The following is a 17,407-nucleotide window of genomic DNA, read 5'->3' as shown; positions in this document are numbered from 1 at the left end:
AAAAACAAATAATAAAGGGGTAGGCCTAAATATAAACATTTCAATAATTACATTAAATGTTGATGGTTTAAATATTTCAATTAAAAGGCAGAGATAGATTGAGCAGATAAAACAAAACCAACCCTCTTAAATATTGCCTACCAAAAAACGCTTTAAATATGAAGACGAAATTAATTTAAAAAGATTTGTCATATAGCCGAAATCGGTTTGGCTCAGTGGATAGAGCGTCTGTCTGCAGACTGAAGGGTCCCAGGTTCGATACCGGTCAAGGGCATGTACCTTGGTTGTGGGCACATCCCCGGTAGGGGGTGTGCAGGAGGCAGCTGGTCGATGTTTCTCTCTCATCGATGTTTCTAGCTCTCTATCCCTCTCCCTTCCTCTCTGTAAAAAATCAATAAAATATATTTTAAAAAAAAGATTTGTCATATAGACAGTACGTGTAAGAGAGCCCGTGTGGCTATTTTATTTCATCCCGCCCCACCCACCCCGTTTTATTCAAGCATAATTGACATGTTATGTGACTACTTTAATATCAGGTACGATGGACTTCAGACAAGGATCATTACCAGCAACAGAGACGTTTCCTAATGATAAGAGGGCGGTTCATCAGGAAGCATGACCGCACATGTGTGTGCCCTAACGGACCCAGCTCCAAGCGCGTGACGCGGGCGGACCATCGCACAGTGCCGAGAGGAGGGACAGCACCCGCCTCGGCACCTGACAGAACGACACGGAAGCCCAGGAAGACTGTGCTCATACAGGCGCCCGGCTCGCCCTGGCGTGTCCGGAACACCCACGCCCAGCAACAGCAGAACACACACTCTCATGTGCACACGGAACATAGAGCCGGGCAGACCCCACCCCGGGCTCTCCGGCAAGCCTCCGTGAACGTCAAGGAACAACACATTCCACAGAATATCCTCTCTGACCACAACAGAAACCCATGACCAAACGTTTCACAGAAACTCCAAATGAGTGGAAATTAAACAGCGCACTTTTCACTCACGGGCCAGACCCAAACAGGGGAAGTTAAAGACACTTTTAAGTGAATGATAAAACACGACACCTGCGGATGCGGGGAGCAGTGTTCGGAAGGAAACTCGGAGCAGTAAACACTTCCAGTCGCAAGAGGAGAGATCTGAAATGAAAGACTCGGGTTTCACATGAAGAAAGTAGAAAGAAGCCCGGCTGGTGTGGCTCGGTGGATAGAGCATCCGCCTGTGGACCAAAGGGTCCAGGTTCGATTCAGGTCAAGGGCACAGGCCCCGGCTGTGGGCTCGATCCCCAGTGGGGGGCGTGCAGGAGGCAGCCGATCAATGATTCCCTCTCATCGCTGATGTTTCTGTCTCTCTCTTCTCTGAAGTCAATACAAAATAAAACATTGAAAAAGAAAAGCAAAGGAAGAAACCCAAAGCCCGCCCTCCCTGGGCGCTCACAGTCCCTGGTCCCCACTGTCCCCCGTTTTCCTGGCAGTGGGAGCACGAGGCCACATGAATCCCACAAGCAGGCCCTGATCCTTGGCTGCTGCAGCCGCCCCCTCCCCACCTGTGACCCCGCGGCCCCGTGACCCCGCGGCCCCGTGACCCCGCGGCCCGTGACCCCGCGGCCCCGTGACCCCGCGGCCGTTGGCGCACCCCTGGCCTCGCCTCCGCCTCCGCCTCCGCTGCGCTCCAGGTCCCGCAGACCATGCGGCCGGCGCCGGCGCTCCTCCTGCTCCTGCTCCTGGGCCTGGGCCTGCGCTGCGGCTGCCTCCCTCCGCCCCCGGCCACTCGCGGCGCCCCCACCCCGGTTCCCGGAGCGCGTGCCGCGGCCCCAGGCGGCTCACCGCAGGCCCGGCCCCGCCTCCCGGCTCCCGGAGGGGCGGCCACGCTGCGCTCAGTCGCCGGCGCCCAGGGCCTCCCTCTGCCCCGCCGCCATGCTCGCCTCAGCCCGCGGCCACGCCTGGCCCTCCGCGGCGGCGGCGCCCTGAGCGGTAGTGGCCGCGGCCCCTGCTTCGCCCGCGGCCCCGCGTGGTGGCCGCGCTGGCACTGCCTCCACGTGCGCGCCCTGCTCCGCGCGCTCCGTGCCCGCCGCGCAGCGCCCACCCACACGGACCGGCACCTGCTGGCGCCCGGGGGCCAGCTCTCCCTGCACTGGCTCACCCCGCTTCGCCGCTTGCTCGGGCCTCTGGAACGGACCTTGCACCTCGGGCTGGTCAGCCCCACGGATGCCCCCTCGGCCTCCAGGGTCACCCCCCGCCCCGGTGGCCTTCACCCCTACGCGGGCTTCGTGGCCCAGACCAAGTGTCCTACAGAAGTCAGCTCCAGCCGTTCGCCAGCGGGGCAGCTGTCAGTGTCCTGTCAGCTGTCGAGGCAGGACACCTGCGTTATCACGAAGGTGCAGATCAACAGGAAGCCGGGCCTTCCGATCGTGCTGTTCACCAGGGGCATGGACATCTCCTTAAATGCCACCGCTCAGTACCACTGCCCCTCGGCCCAGCACCCTCAGTTCCTATGGACGATCTACTCCGTGCCCTCCCTCCGCCACCAGCCCGACTGGTCGAAACCTTTGGCGGTGCCGGACCTCCAGATAGGGAATGACCCAACACTCATGCACATCCCCAAGAGAAAGTTAGCTTTGGGGGTGTATGTGTTCAATTTCTCAGTGAGCCTGGTCGCTTTCTTACCCCAAGTGACGAGGGTCAAAGGCTCAGATGGCGTCTACGTCTCTATCCTTGGTGACTTCCTGCGGGCGGTTCTTCTTGGGGATGCCAACATGACAATGAAGTTCACAGACCAGCTGGTTCTGAACGGATCGACGTCCTCGGACCCAGATGTGGACGACCCGTTAGAGGGGGTCCAGTTCTCCTGGTACTGCACCACAAACTCAAAGAACTACAACGGAGACAAGATAAACGTGATCAGCAAGGAAGTCTGTCTCCCGAAGCAGGTGGATCTCAAGCTGACCTGGGCCTCGGACCCCGTCCTGACAATTTCCCCAGAGACACTCCGAGGAGGCCAGGCGTATTTTTTCCGGATGGTGATACAGAAGACCCGGAGGACTGCGTACGCTGATAAAAGTGTCCACGTGCTCCAAGCACCAGCACCTACAGCAAGTATTTCGTGTGTTGAAAACTGTGGCAGGATTTTGGTTCTGTCAGATCGGTTCTCCTTGTTTCTGAATTGTCCCAATTGTGCCGGAAGCCGGGACGTGTACAAGTGGTCCATCCTGCGGGCTGCCGGGGACGAGGTCCCATTTGATTGGTTGGGCCAAACTTCAACGGGGAGGGACAGCGATTCTCTGTCTATAAAAGCTTTTGCTTTTAGGAACTTTTCTGAAGCTCAGTTTTGGATTGCTTTCGGTCTAGAAACTTGGGGTGGAGTGAACTTGACCCTTAGGCATTCCTTTATTGTTAACTATGGCCCTCAGATCGGAGATTGCAAAATTAATCCAACTAGCGGGATTGCATTTTTTACTAAGTTTGTTGTCCAGTGTAAGGATTTTAAGGACCAGAACGTGCCTCTGGTGTATAAAATGATAGTGTCTGATTTGTATGATGGTTTTGGCAAAATCAGTTCTTTGAAAGAGAACACCTTGGGGCCCATCCTGTATGTGGGCAGCGATCCCACGTGCCCCCCTTCCTTTCTCCCCGTCGGTGGGGAGGACAGCCAGCACGCCATGAAGATCTTTGTCCAGGTGTATGATGCTCTGGAAGCTTTTTCTCAGGTGACTCTCTACGCCACCGTGCAAGCTCCTACTGGCCAGGCCTCACCCCGGGCCATACTGAACCAGTTAGTCAATTTCAGCATGGGGCAAGATTCGGAGATCTCTACTTTGCTTCGAAAGCAGGAGTTTTTGCCCGCAGGTTACTTAATGTACGTAGTGGCCTCCGTTCTGAACAGCATGAAACCCGAACCAGCCCTGCACGCGGACAAAGCCATGCTCCGCGAACACCTGGTCAATCAGTCTTTCCTCCTCTCCACGGACACTCTGATGGACATTAACCAGGTGGTCACGGCTCTTGCCAAAGTAACCCAGAGGACGTCTGAGTTTCCTCAGGTTGCTCGGAAATCTGCCACCGAGAGGGTTTGGCAGGCAAATCAAGCCACCCGGCAGCATCAACAGAGAGGTCAAGACTTGCACTCTGAACAAATAGAAATCATGAGCACCGGGATATTAACCATCGTGTCGAATATCCTTAAAATGACGGATCCTCACGTGATTTTTGTCGACCCTTTCCGTGTCATACAGTCTCTGGCAGAGACGGTGCTGGCCGGCAAAGTGCCGGATGACGGGACCACGGTCATGAGCAGCGCCAGCTTCACCATGTACGTCGGCAAACTGGAAAAGTGGGCCGTTTCCAGCAACACCCTAGGCGACGAGAGGGACTGTCGAAATTGCCTTCAGCCAACACTCAATGTGAGCAGCATTCCCCGTCTGCCTGCCAGTGCTCCGGTCTCCTTGGTGTTCTGTGAGTTTGCAGATGACCCCTTCCCTTGGTTAAATTACCAGGAGAGCCTTTCGGCAGACGTGGTGGGATTCAGATTGACGGGAACCATGGCCAACGGGGACGAGCTGGAGGTCACCCCCGACGTGGTGGACGTGTACATCAGCAGGAGGAACTTGAGCTCTGCGGCCTTCAACCTCACGGTGGGCCCCGACCAGGAGCCTGAGGCCGCGGACGAGTCCTCCCGGAAGACGACGGGGGCCTTCCGCTTCCAGGTGGACAGCCGCGAGGTGCGGGAGCTGCTGGTTCACATCGTGACGGAGGTGACCGTGCCGTTCACCGTGCTGGTGTACGCCGGCGGGCAGATCGCCCCCTCCGCCTTGGTCGCCACCTTCCTGGTGCCCCACGATACCCCTCCCGTCGCCAACCGGAGCGGCCTGTTTGACCCGGCCTGTGCCGTGAGCGTGGCCCGCCTGGTTTGCCTCCCGCTGTCCCTGCTGCAGGTCATAGCTCAGCGGGGCCAGTCGCCTGAGTGTGTCATCATCGTGGCTTTGAAGGCACCTCATTTTGTCATGCAGCCCAGTGACAAGCTGGTGAGGATTTCTCTCTTCAGTGTCCGCTGCCTGGACTTGAACGGGACCCAGAGCGACTGGAGAGCAGACATCTGTGTCCTCGGGGAGAAGACCACCTGGGACCGAGTGCACTGTGTCTGCGGGAAGGCCAGGAGGGCCCGGCGGCAGCTGGCCAACGTCCCCCTGCGCTTCCGCTACCTCACAGCCAAGGTGATCGTGCCCCCGAACCCGGTGGACCTCCGGTTAGAGGTCATCAGGAATGTCACCCACAACCCCGTGACCCTCTTCGTCGTCCTTTTCATCCTGGTCACGTACATCGTCCTCGCTTTCTGGGCCTTGCACAGAGACGAAACGGACCAGTTCCTTCGGGACCACGCCATCGTCCTCCCCGACAACGACCCTTACGACGACATGTGCTACCTCGTCACTGTTTTCACGGGAAGCCGCTGTGGGTCCGGGACCAGGGCCAATGTCTTTGTCCAACTTAGGGGGACACAGAGCACCAGCGATGTGCACTGTTTAAGTCACCCCCAGTTTAAAACTCTCTACCGGGGCAGCGTCCACACTTTCCTCCTGACGACCAGCAGGGACTTGGGGGACGTCCAGTCCATCCGCGTGTGGCACAACAACGAGGGCCGCGCCCCCGGCTGGTACTTGAGTCGCATCAAAGTGGAGAACCTGTTCAGCCGGCACATCTGGCTGTTCATGTGTCGCGAGTGGCTGTCTATCGAGACCTCTTTGGACAGAACGTTTCCCGTCACCGACCCCAATACGCCCCTGCGGAGAATGGACTTCCTGCTCATCGATGCGACGGACAAGCTGGGGAGGAACCACATGTGGTTCTCCATGTTTGCCAGCGTCATCGCCCGCGGCTTCAATCGGCTGCAGCGGCTGTCCTGCTGCCTGGCCATGCTGCTGTCCACCCTCTTGTGCAACATCATGTTCTTCAACCTGGACCCGGAGGAGAAACCCGCTTCCCAAGGGAGCCGATACGTCAGGTCGATGGTCATCGGCCTGGAGAGCGTCATGATCACCCTCCCGGTGCAGGTCGTCATCACGGGGCTGTTCGTCTACTCCCAGAGGAGACCGCAGGCCACCCTGGACGAGGTGGCACCTCAGGAGCACCCCGAGGTGGTAGAGGCGAGCGGCCACTGGCAGGAGCGGCTGGAGAGGTGGCACGCCCAGGAGACGGCCGCCGAGGCGCGCTCCCAGGAGGCCCCCGCCCACAAGGCCCAGCAGTCCCGCTCCAGGCGGCTTAAGGGACGCCCGAAGTCTCTTCCCCAGAGGACCGCCAAGGCAGGGCGCCCACTTAAGAAAGAAGAAAGCAAGGGCCCACCGGGCCCCCCCACCCGGCGCACAAACGCCAACGCCAACGCCAACGCCGAAAATGTGGACAACGGTCCCCAGGCGCCATCCACGCCGCCGCCGCCGCCCACGAAGCCCAGGACCACGCTGCCTCCGTGGTGCAAGTGGATCGCGTGGTTCTTGGTGTTCGCCACGTCGGGGGTGTCCTCGTTCTTCATTGTGTTTTACGGCCTCACCTACGGCTACGACAAGTCGATCGAGTGGCTCTTCGCTTCGTTCTGTTCCTTCTGCCAGTCCGTTTTCCTGGTGCAGCCGTCGAAAATTATCCTCTTGACAGGCATGCGAACCAACAGGCTCAAGTACTGCAAAAACCTCCCCTGGGTCAGCAACTATCGCTACACCGAGATCCAGCTGCAGGACCTCCGGCTGCGGCCCGAGGAGATGCGCCAGCGGCACCGGGACGTCTCCCGCCTCCGAGGCAGCAGGATGTACCAGCCCCTCACGCCGGACGAAGTGGGCATATTCCGGAGGAAGAGGGAGACCAAGCGGAGAGCCCTGCTCTTCCTGGGCCGCTTTCTCACTCACTGCCTCTTGCTGGCCCTCCTGCTGGGCCTCGTCGCCCTCCTCCGCCGCACGGACAGCTTCCGCTACAGCCAGTTCATCCGCAGCCGCTTCTCTGCGGGTCTTGCTGCGGTCACCAAGCTGGACGACCTCTACCCGTGGCTCGACAGCGTGCTGTTGCCTTTGTTCCACAACGACCGCCACCCAACCTTTCTTCCCGACAGCTCCTCCAGAATCCTCGGCCTCCCACTGATGAGGCAGGTGAGGGCCACGCCTGGCCCCACGGCCTGTCGGCCGGCCCAGCACTTTCCGCCCAACAGCATCGAAGGAGAGGTTCGCTGCCATCCCACATTCGGGGCCGACCCGGAGGACACCACTGACCACCCCGGCTTCTGGAGGAAAGTGGACAAGCGGGAGGCAGACAGGAACACCAACGGGTTCACCTACAAGCCTCCGGAGAAGCGCTGGGTGTACTACTCTTACGGACTTCTGCATACCTATGGCTCGGGGGGGTATGTTTTCTATTTTTTCCCAGACCAGCAGCGGTTTAACTCCACGCTGAGGCTCAGGGGCCTCCAGAACGGCCGCTGGCTGGACGAGAAGACGTGGGCTGTGATCCTGGAGCTGACCACCCTGAACCCGGATGCGGGGCTGCTCTGCAGCGCTGCCGTCCTGTTCGAGGTCTCTCAGCTAGGAGTCGTGAACACGAGCATCTCCGTGCACTCCTTCTCCCTGGCTGATCTGAACAGAGAGACGTCGGCGGAGATCTACCTGTACGTGGCCATTCTCGTGTTTTTCGTGGCCTACGTCGTGCACGAGGGCTACATCATCACGCAGACGGGGGCCTCCTACCTGGCCAGTGCGAACCACTTGTTCAGCTTGGTGCTCACGTGCACCCTCGCCGTGCTGATTGTGCTGTTTCTCAGGAAATACTTCCTGGCCACTGGCATCATTCAGTTCTACTCATCAAACCCCGTAGACTTCATTCCCTTCCACGCCGTTTCGCAGGTGGATCGCACCCTGGGGGTCGTGTTGGGCCTCCTGCTGTTTCTGACCATTCTGAGGACCCTCAGGTATCTCAGGTTCTTCTACCACGTGCGCCTGGCTGAGAGGGTCGTCCAGGCGGCCCTGCCCGGCATCTGCCACGCGGCGCTCCTGGTGTTCGTGTATTTCTTTCTGTTCGTGGCTTTTGGCCACCTGGTGTTCGGTCAGCACGAATGGGGCTACAGCAGCTTGGTCCGCGCCACGCAGACAGTCTTCTCCTACCGCACCGCAGCTTTCCGGGACACGGAATTTTCCAGCAACAGGGCCCTCGGGGTCCTGCTCCTCGCGGCGTTTGTGCTGCTGCTGATCTGCGTGCTGATCAACTTGTTCGCGGCTGTGATCCTGTCCGCCTACAGGGCCCTGAGGCAGCCCGTGTACGAGGAGCTCTCGGTCGAGGCGGAAGCCATAGCCTACCTGTGCGGCAAGCTCCGGACGGGGTTCGGCTTCCTGCCCTCGCGGCCCGCGGCCCCGGGCGAGCAGGAGCTCTTCGTGGACATGCTGTACGGGAAGCCGGAGAAGCGCAGCCGCCACTACCTGGGGCTGAAGACCAGGAACATCAACGAGAGGAAGATGGTGTACCTGGTGGTGTGACCGGACGGCTCCAGGGCTGCGGGCGGCCTCTCCCACCTGACGTTCAGTTTAGAGGCTCCGTCACGCTGTCGGCCCGTGTCCTGCACGACGCACACCCCTACATTTGCGAGGGTTCCCACTCTCGGCCGCCCCTTTTAGGAACACGACGGGAGGGAGGATAGCACGCAGGCAGGGGAGAGGGGTGGGGCGCTGCCAGACACCCCGGATGAGCTCCCTTTGGGGCACTGAGGGTCTTTGGAGCCCATAGCATTTTGGGGGAGGGAGCTAAAGATTCCCGCCCCCCCCCCCCGACACACACACACACCTCACTGGGAGTTCTTTCACAGATCAGAGCTCCCCTGACCCTTGTCCCCTGCAGCCCCCACTTTCCAGCTGGGCCAGGGCCGGAGGGGCCTGTGGGGAGTTCTGGAGGCGCCGAGTTGGGGGTGCAGGGATGAGGGTGGTCAGAAGTCTGAAGCTTCCCACCTACTCCCTAAGGCTCCTTCAAACTAAAGATGTAAAGCTGGTATTTTCGGGCCAGGAGACGAGTTTTCATTAGACAAGGGGCCTGCGTGGGCTCACTCTGACGGCGGCGCTGTGCTGCGTGTGGACGCGGCAGTGTGTGCACCCAGGCCTGGGCCCTCTGCTGTCTACGGCCCGGAGGGTGGTTAGTGAACAATAAAGATGTGGTTGGTTTCAGAGGAACGGGCTGGCAGCGGTTGTATTTCCCTCAGGAGTGCGTTCCTCGTGCACATCCTGCATCAGAATGAGGTGTGGCTTCCGGGGGCGTGGGGGGCTCCTGCCCTGGAACACAGCCTGCGGGCGCTTGGTCCCACGTGTTCGTCACTCGCCAGGCGGCCCTGCAACCCTGGCGGGCGGGCACTTAGGAGCTCCCAGGGCTTCTCCTCCTCCGGGGCTGCCGGAGCGCCTGGGGCGGCTGCGGTCTCCTCCGCCAGGTGAGAAACGGAGAGGTTTGGGGGCCCCACCACAGCCACTCACACGGTCAGGGTCAGAAGGTCAGATCTGGATTTTCTCAGTGCCCTTTGGGGAGGCCACGGGTTCACACTGCCCACTGCTTCTGCCTGCCGGGCGTGTTTGCAGTCAGCTCTCAGCTCCTCTCTTCACCACCTTCCCTTTGAAGACAGAGTAACCAAGGGGGAGGGGCAAACGACTCTACTGATGGGGGCCAGCTTCGCTCTCTGAGATGCACTTGCCCACTGAACTGCAGGATGAGGGTTCGGCCCCAGGTGAGGGGGCCGCGCAGGGCCAGCCCCTCTGAGAGGCTTCTGAGACTGAAGGCCTCTCTCCGGGCTCTGGAGGCATCAGGGGCTCACACGTGGGCCTCCCTTCCCAGGAAGACAGCCCCAGGGGTGGGAGGGCCCTCCCGCCCAGGTCAGCATAGCGTCTGGGGACTCGGAGCTGTGCCGGAGGAGAGGGAGTTACAGGGTCACAAACACAGGCCCGAGCCGACAGTCCTGCTGGGGAGCCCTCGGGGTCCAGGAACGGGGCCGGTCCCGGCACGTGGTCTGAGTGAGGCCCAGGACGGCGGCCATAGGTGCTGTGAGGTCTCCGGGCAAGTCCGGCAGTGGCGGGCCTGTGCCACACCCGCAGAGCGGAGCAGCGGGCCCCTGACCGGGTAGAGCCCGGACCAGCACTTCCTGTCCTTGAGAAGCAGACGTGGGATTACAGCATTGTCAGGGACACAAGGGACACAAATGAGAGCTTGGAAGCCATTTTCACGGGACTTGCAGCCATTTCTAAGAGTCTTTTGGGATTCCCTTTTCCTCATCATATTTCCGGGAAGAGGGTAGGTATGTTCCAGAACAAGCTGCCCACAGTTCTAAACCAACGCCTTCCCAAGTCTGTGTCGCACAGGAAGACAAGACAAATCCTCTCAGTCCAGCCCCCTCTGGACAAGTCTATGCAGAGAGCTCCCTGTGGCTCAGGGAGTGGCGGCTGCCCTTCCTCTTGTGTTAATGACGAAGACTTGCTTTAAGGCCCGCTTCTGTGTGTCACACTGTTAGACACTTACTTAGAAACTACAACGCTCAAGGCCCTTTATCCACCGGCAACAACACAGTAGGTCCTCAGATAACGTTGTGCGGCCCAACGTCATTTTGTTGTACCGTCGATGAGAAGAAAGAAAGTCAATCCCGGCGGGGGCCCCGTCTGCGGAGTGTGTGTTCTCCCGGGCTGGGTGGGGTTCTCCAGGGTCCCCCCTGAGCCTGAAATGTGCATGTAGGTGACCGGGCCTGTCTCCGCTGTCCCAGTCAGAGTGAGTGCGGGTGTGCGTGCCCAATAGTCATGGTTCAATTCTAAACCTAAAGCTTTAAGGACTTTATGGACAAGTCAAGTTGCTCCTCAGCAGAGTGAAGTTCCTCCCAAGTGAAGTGATGAAGAACTAGCGACAAACTAGAATGAGTCAGGAGAGGCTAACTGGGCGCCTGGCAGGACTAGAGACCAAGAGTGAGGTGGGGGTGCGGCCGCAGGGTCAGGGGAGCCTGTCTGAGGCTGGGGGTAGGCGGGGCCTGGGAGCCAGGAGAACCTTTGGAAGCTGGTGGGGCACGGGGCCAGGCATGGCCCGGAAGCTGAAGGAGGGAGGGGCCCAGATCACCACGGGCTCCGCAGGCCACTTTAGGGTTTCGGGGGAGCACGGTGACAGGGCGCAAGCGCACCCGGCTTCATAAAGGTCCCCGGGAACAACAGGGCTCGGGCAGGACCCATCTTCTCAGCTGCCTTGCGGGGCACACGCGGCCCTGCCTGCGGCCCAGGGGCTCCGGGGCGGACAGGGTGCAGGAAGCTGGGGCGCCAAGACCAGGCCGCTCCTGCCTCGGGCGCGAGGTAAGCGGCGTTGGACCTCCGCGCAGGCAGGTGATGTGCCAGCCGCGCACCAGCGGCCTCGGCTCCGCAGAACCCGGTGCAAACTCAGGAAGAAGCCGAGAACCTTAGAGCAGCCAGACAGCAGGCCCGGAGGCGCCCCCGGGCCGCAGGAAGGCCAGGCAGCCCCAAAAGCAAGGCACCGAGAGGACAGGGCGGGAGCGGAAGTCCGTCCAAAGCGCCTTCCCGCGCTGCGCATGCGCCCGGGAGAGGAACAGCGCACGCGCTGTGGGCGGCCAAGGAGCGGGGACGGGGCTGGGGCGGGGCCGCGCAGGCCCTGTGGGCAGTTAGGGGGCGGGGCCGCTCAGGCGCTGTGGGCAGTTAGGGGCGGGGCCGCGCAGGCGCTGTGGGCGGGGGCCGCGGGAGGCGGCGGAGGTGAGTGCAGCAGCCGGGCGGCGTGGCGGGGGCATGCGGTCTTGTCCCCCGCGTGTTGCTCGCCGGCCCTCCGCGGCGCCAGGGACGGGACGGAGGACTAGGGAAAAGGCCACCGGGTGACGGCGGGCTGCGGAGCCCGGGGGCTCAGAGCCCCGAGGCCGGTCCTGGACGTGCGGGGCCCCCGGACATCGAGAGGGCACTTTAGGGAACTACGAGGAGGAGTCCGATGGGAAGGTTAGGAACAAACAGCAGCAGAGAGGAAGAATGCCTGCAGAGGGCACGCCGAAGGGTGGTGCCGGGTCACCACGGCCAAGAATAAAAAATCAGTGAACTTGATTCTAGACCCACAGACACCCCCACGCGGAAGCAGTGAAGGGAGTGAAAAGTCAGGCCCCGAGGAGCGGTGCACGCACGTGGGGCATAGCGAGCAGCCCAACATACGGGGACCCAACAAATGTACACACGCTGACAGCTGATGGCTCCATTTTGCAAAGGAAATGTATTTTAATAAACACCGCCCCGATAATGCTTCAAAGTGTGTGTATACATTTTGGGGGGGACACCTTACATTTGCACTTGGAATCCCAACAGAAGAAGAGGGAGAAAGAATGGGGCTAACATGGTTAAGACATTTCCAAAAATAATGGAAGTTGTCAAAACACAGGCCAAAGACTGCTTAAAGGAGTACAAGCAGGATGAAACACTTTAAAAGAAAAAATTATATATATATGCATTATATATATATATATATTTAATTTTTTTTCCAAACTGCTGAAAGCCAAAGACAAAATATCTTCAAGGCAGCCAGAGGGACACCCCATAGGCAGATGTGGGGGAGCCTTCTAGGTGGAGGGAATAGCAAGAGCAGAGGCCCGGCTGGGAGAAACCACAGGGTTGGCCGAAGGTTAGTAAGTGAGCCCGGTGTGTGCGGGGCGGTGAGGGGAGAAGATAATGCCGTCTTAAAGGGGTCTCCACTGTCAGTGAAGGGAGTTTATTCTGTAGTCAGGAGGGGAGCCCCTTGGGTTGGATGCACCACTCTGAGTCTTGAATTTTGTAAAATCCTGTTGAATTTTGTCCTGCTGTTGAAATGATGTATCCTGTTTTTTGTACATCTTTTGAAATGATGAGAACTGGTTTCTTTTCTGTTACTGTCAAAAGCTCCATTCGTTGGCTTCCGGACATTAAACCAACCTTGCATTCCTCGAGTCTAGTGGAATTGAATCCACTCAGGCATGATGCATTAGGCTTCCTATCTGTCATTGAATTCGGTTTGCTAATATTTTGCTAAATATTTTTGTATCTGGGCTCATGAAGGCTATTGGGCTGTAGTTTTTGTGCAATGGCTTTGTCTGGTTAACGGTGTGAAGGTAATCCGGGCAGTTTTGGTGGCCATGTAATACCGGCCTCATAAAATCACTGAAAAGCTGTTTCTTTCTTTGCATTCTGAAATAGCTTCTATATGTTGGTACTATTTCTCCTTTAAATGTTTAACAATTTGAGGTTAAGCCATTTTGGCATGATATTTTTTGGGGGGTGGGGGAGGTTATTTCAGTTTTTAGGGAAATTTTAAATTATGAAATTTCTGAATAGATACAGAGCTATTCAGGTTTTCTGTGTCTATTTGAGTCACTTTTGATAATTGGTAGTTTGGTGTTTTTTTCCCCCAAGAAATCTGTCCATGTCAGCTAAATTGTCAAATTTATTTGGTAAAAAATTGTTCACAATATCCCCTTATTTTCCTTTTAATGTCTGTGGTTTTAGTGATGTCCCCTCTCTCATTCCTGATTGTGGTAATTTGCATCTTCCCATTTTTTCTCGATCAGTCTAGTTAGAGCTTATCAACTTGACTGATGTTTTGAAATAACCAGTTTTGGTTGTACTGATTTCCCCCATTGTTTATCACTTTCTATATGTTTGATTTCTGTCCTTTATTATTTTCTTCTTTGATTTACGTTGGGTTTAGTTTTTTTCTAGCTTCTTAAAGCAGAAACTTAGATGGTTGATTTTAAACCTTCTTTCCCAACTTAAACATTCAAACCAGTGAATTTCCCTGCGAGAACTGTCTAAGCTGCATATCTTGAGATGCTGTATTTCAGTTTTCGTTTAGTCAAAATATTTTCTAATTTCCCTCTTGGAACTATGATTTAGTTAGAATTTTATTGTTTAATTTCCCAGTATTTGGAGGTTTTTAGGGTATCTTTTTGTTATGGTTTTAATTGGGGTTGGAGAACGTACTCTGCAATTTCAATTGTTTTTTATTGTCTGAGGCTTATGTTGTGGCTCAGCACAGAATCTCTCCTGGTCAGTGTCTCACCTGCACTTGGAAACAATGTGTGACCTTGAGGAGGTCTCGGACTTTGACCTTGAGGCTCCTGGTCTGAGGGGCACCCTCCGTCTTCTCCGGGAGCGGCATGGGCCAGGGCTCTGAGGTGTGGGGCGTTTTGGTTCTGAAGGTGGGGGGCCCGCACCTTGATCTTGCAGATGGCGTGCGAGGCCGAGCACCGCCCCCTGGGTGTGTTTGAGTGCCAGCTCTGCGCCTTGGCAGCTCCGTACAGCTATGTGGGGCAGAAGCCGCCCGACACCCAGTCTGTCGTGTGAGTATCCGTGTCCGGGCCCAGGCGTCCCGCACAGCTCGCGCACTGGCGGGAGTGAGTGCCGAGGACCCGCTTCCTGTGATCGGCCCAGACGGCCTGGAGGAGAGCCAGTGGGTCCCAGCGCTTGATTCTTGACCTTCAAGTTGTCCTTCATCCAATGCCACATCATGGGGGAGTGGACCACTACGTTCCTCCCACAGGACAAGGGGCAGGGCGAGGCTCCTTCCTGCGGGCGGGGTTCCCCTGCTGGCCGGGGCAGGGGTGTCGTCCCGGAACCCCTGGGGTCTCCCTCCTGGTGTGCGGTGTGAGGCCGCACTCTACACAGGTGCGATGCACCTGGTTTTCCCTGCGTGGAAGCGGGCAGTTTGGGGATGGGCATCACCCTAGGGTGAGGGCAGGGCTTAGAGGGCTGGGAGGGAGGCCGCGTGGCCCCGGCCCCGTCCTGTGAGGCAGGCAGGGCCCCTCTGTCGGCTGAGAGGGTGGTGGCCCCCCCGCAGTGGTTCCAGAGCCCAGAGCAGGGGCCAGCCCCGCCCCCGCTGAGCTTCCATCAGATCCCCAGCCGGCATCCCTCCCTGTCCCACAGCCTCCTGGAGGAGAGCTACGTCATGAAGGACCCCTTCACCCCCGACAAGGACAGCTTCCTGGTCCTGGGCTCCAGGTGCAGTGTCTGCGGCCGGCTGGTGTGTGTGGGCCCGGTGGGTAAGCCAGCGCCACTGCCTCCCTTCCTCTCCCTCTGGCCCCCCCGCCCCCTGTTCCCCCCCCCCCCCCCCCGGGCTGGGACCCCACACGCAGGCCTGGGGGAGGCAGCCGTGAGCCTTTCCCAAGGGCGGTGTGCGCACCAGCTTTCCTCTCCACAGGGTCCCCGAGCCTCAGTCACCAGGGGCCCAGGGTGGTTCTCAGAGGCCAGCTGGTCTACCTCACTGCGGGTGGTCCCTCAGCCAGCACAGGGCAGAAGACACGCAGAGGGCACGCTGGGTCAGTCAGGGTCTCTGTGGGGTCCGAGGGGTACAAGTAGCTTCTGGGAGGTTCTGCACCACCCCGTGGCCCCTAACAGGCCCTCCCCTCCACGGGATGGGACCTTCTTTCTGGTGGTCCTTGGGGGCCCGCAGCCGAAGGGCCCGTGCTCGGGGGCTGCCTTACCATGGGGCTCCCTCAGTCCCTCTCCCCAGACCTAGTCCGGAGAAGCAGGACTGCGCCCATTTTATAGGTGGGAAGCCGGGGTCCCAGAGGCTGCGGGCCCAGTGCCCAGCAGGGCTGAGCCTAGTGTTTGAGAGCCCATGGACAGTGTGGTGGGGGTGGAGCTGAGTGTGGCCCTGTAATCCGAGTGAGCCTGCCCGAGGGGCCCTGAGCGTCCTGCCTGGGGGCTGGTCACCTGTGTTGAAAGTCAGCCTCCCGGTCCCTCAGAGGCACAAGGCCACTGCCACGGGGCCTCCGCTGAGGCTCGGGGGTTCCCACGTGTGAAAACCCCTGGCGCCCCCCCCCCCGCCGCCCCCATTTCTTTTTTCCCTGGGCCACCCCCTTGGGTCTCCCTCTTGCTGTTCTGGCTCCAGCTGCACCCTCCCCACCTCCTCTCAGCTGCCGGTGCATCCTGGGCCCGCCCAGCCCCTGCCCGCCTGCGCCCGTGCCCCTGGCCCTCAGCCCGCCCTCCTCCTCCAGGAATGCAGTCTGTTCTACTCCAAGCGGTTCTGCCTCCCTTGTGTCCGGAAGAACATCCAGGCCTTCCCGCAGGAGATCCGGCAAGACCTGGAGAAAAGGAAGGTCCCATCGAAGAGGCCGGCCGGCCAGCCCAGCTCGCAGGCCTGAGCCGGCGTGGGGGCCTGAGCCTGCATCGGAGGCCTGAGCCGGCGTGGAGGCCTGAGCCGGCGTGGAGGCCTGAGCCTGCATCGGAGGCCTGAGTTAGCATCGGAGGCCTGAGTTAGCATCGGAGGCCTGAGTTAGCATCGGAGGCCTGAGCCGGCGTGGGGGCCTGAGCCGGCGTGGGGGCCTGAGCCGGCGTGGGGGCCTGAGCCGGCGTGGGGGCCTGAGCCGGCGTGGGGGCCTGAGCCGGCGTGGGGGCCTGAGCCGGCGTGGAGGCCTGAGCTGTGGGGGCCTGGGTCGGGTGCTGAGCTGAGAGCCACCGAGTGGCCTTGTTCTGAAGCAGCGGCTGGAGCTCCAGGGATGGAGCCGCCCAGAGGAGGCACCTGGGAACCCCGCCTGGACTCCAGAGCTCGCTCAGTGCTGGGCGCGGGCAGGGCCAGGAGGCGCCCAGGCTCTCGAGGGGCTGGGGGCCCACCCTCTGCGGGTCCTCCGGGCTGTGTCCCGCTCCACATGGCTGGGCTGGAGGGCCCTGCGTCCTTCCCACGATGGATCGGCTCCGGGGGTTGTCTCCACGCGCCACGCTGCTCTGCTGGGCCCCGAACACAGCCGCGCGGGGCCAAGGCCGCGGCCGCCCAGCTGTCCCGGTGTGCAGGCCTCCGGGGCGGGGTGTGTGTGCTCCCAGCCTCTTCTGCTCCCTCTGGCTCTGGTTCCGGCCCCAGCCCCTCGGCTCCCTTCCCTCGGCCAGCGCCTCAGCCCTGCCTGCCTCTCTCCCAGCGAACTCAGCCTCGGGGCCTGCAGAGGCCGAGCCCCCAGCCGAGGGTGCTGCGTGCGGAGCTCACCTCCTGTCTGCTGCTCCCTGCCTCATCTTACAGCTGCTGCGGGGCCACCGTCCCCAGCCCGCCGGGGAGAAGTGTGAATAAAGAGCCCCTGCCATTGGTCCGTGGCCGGGTCTTATTCTCCGATGCCCACGCTTTTAGAAGCTTTCCCTGCTTCACGCCATTTTACGCAAATGGACGCCCTGCTCGGGCCACGCCGTCCCAGACGCGTCCTGCACTCTGTCCGAGTGACACCGGTGAGGGGCCGGGCCGGCGGGGGGCGGGCCGCACTGCCGGGGTTTGGTTTCAAACCCAACACCTCGTCTCACAGCATCACTCAACGCAACAAGTAATTTTTAAAAATAGTTTATTTTTTAAAACCATTAAGGCAAAATGGTACCCTGAAATTAACGCTTTACATTCATCAGTCTTACAGTAGGACATTCCAAATACGTAAGTTACCACAAAGTC

General features: G+C 59.5%; 2 protein-coding genes across 7 annotated transcripts; both read left to right on the top strand.

Annotated features, from left to right (window-relative positions):
• Nucleotides 1-1,686: 1,686 nt before the first annotated feature.
• Nucleotides 1,687-9,165, top strand: PKDREJ (polycystin family receptor for egg jelly). Its single transcript, XM_028131050.2, has one exon. It carries the CDS (start codon nt 1,687-1,689, stop codon nt 8,497-8,499), a length of 6,813 nt encoding a protein of 2,270 aa, XP_027986851.2. The 3' UTR covers nt 8,500-9,165.
• Nucleotides 9,166-11,691: 2,526 nt separating this feature from the next.
• CDPF1 (cysteine rich DPF motif domain containing 1) lies at nt 11,692-16,306 on the top strand. 6 transcript variants are annotated; one of them, XM_054719643.1, is made up of 6 exons: nt 11,709-11,964; nt 14,212-14,324; nt 14,908-15,019; nt 15,981-16,123; nt 16,179-16,202; nt 16,279-16,306. In XM_054719643.1, the coding sequence occupies exons 2-5, from the start codon at nt 14,212-14,214 to the stop codon at nt 16,180-16,182; spliced, it is 372 nt and encodes a 123-aa protein (XP_054575618.1). In that variant the 5' UTR covers nt 11,709-11,964; the 3' UTR covers nt 16,183-16,202; nt 16,279-16,306. The 6 variants fall into 6 exon arrangements, with proteins under 6 accessions (XP_008153681.1, XP_054575618.1, XP_054575617.1 ...); XM_054719642.1 differs by lacking the exon at nt 16,279-16,306 and having other exon boundaries at nt 16,161-16,229; XM_008155459.3 differs by lacking the exon at nt 16,279-16,306 and having other exon boundaries at nt 11,692-11,730; nt 15,981-16,229.
• The last annotated feature ends 1,101 nt before the right edge of the window (nt 16,307-17,407 follow it).

This window comes from Eptesicus fuscus, chromosome 7 (assembly GCF_027574615.1).
Source record: "Eptesicus fuscus isolate TK198812 chromosome 7, DD_ASM_mEF_20220401, whole genome shotgun sequence".
Lineage (NCBI taxonomy): Eukaryota > Metazoa > Chordata > Mammalia > Chiroptera > Vespertilionidae > Eptesicus > Eptesicus fuscus.
This window is presented reverse-complemented; position numbering and strand designations above follow the sequence as displayed.

Bases quoted from the DNA above. Each gene is read 5' to 3' on its own strand.
- CDPF1 (XM_054719643.1), top strand. From the start codon at position 14,212: ATGGCGTGCGAGGCCGAGCACCGCCCCCTGGGTGTGTTTGAGTGCCAG. The intron at 14,325-14,907 runs GTGAGTATCCGT...CCTGTCCCACAG, and splicing joins CCCGACACCCAGTCTGTCGT to CCTCCTGGAGGAGAGCTACG. The intron at 15,020-15,980 runs GTGGGTAAGCCA...CTCCTCCTCCAG, and splicing joins GGCTGGTGTGTGTGGGCCCG to GAATGCAGTCTGTTCTACTC.
- PKDREJ (XM_028131050.2), top strand. From the start codon at position 1,687: ATGCGGCCGGCGCCGGCGCTCCTCCTGCTCCTGCTCCTGGGCCTGGGC.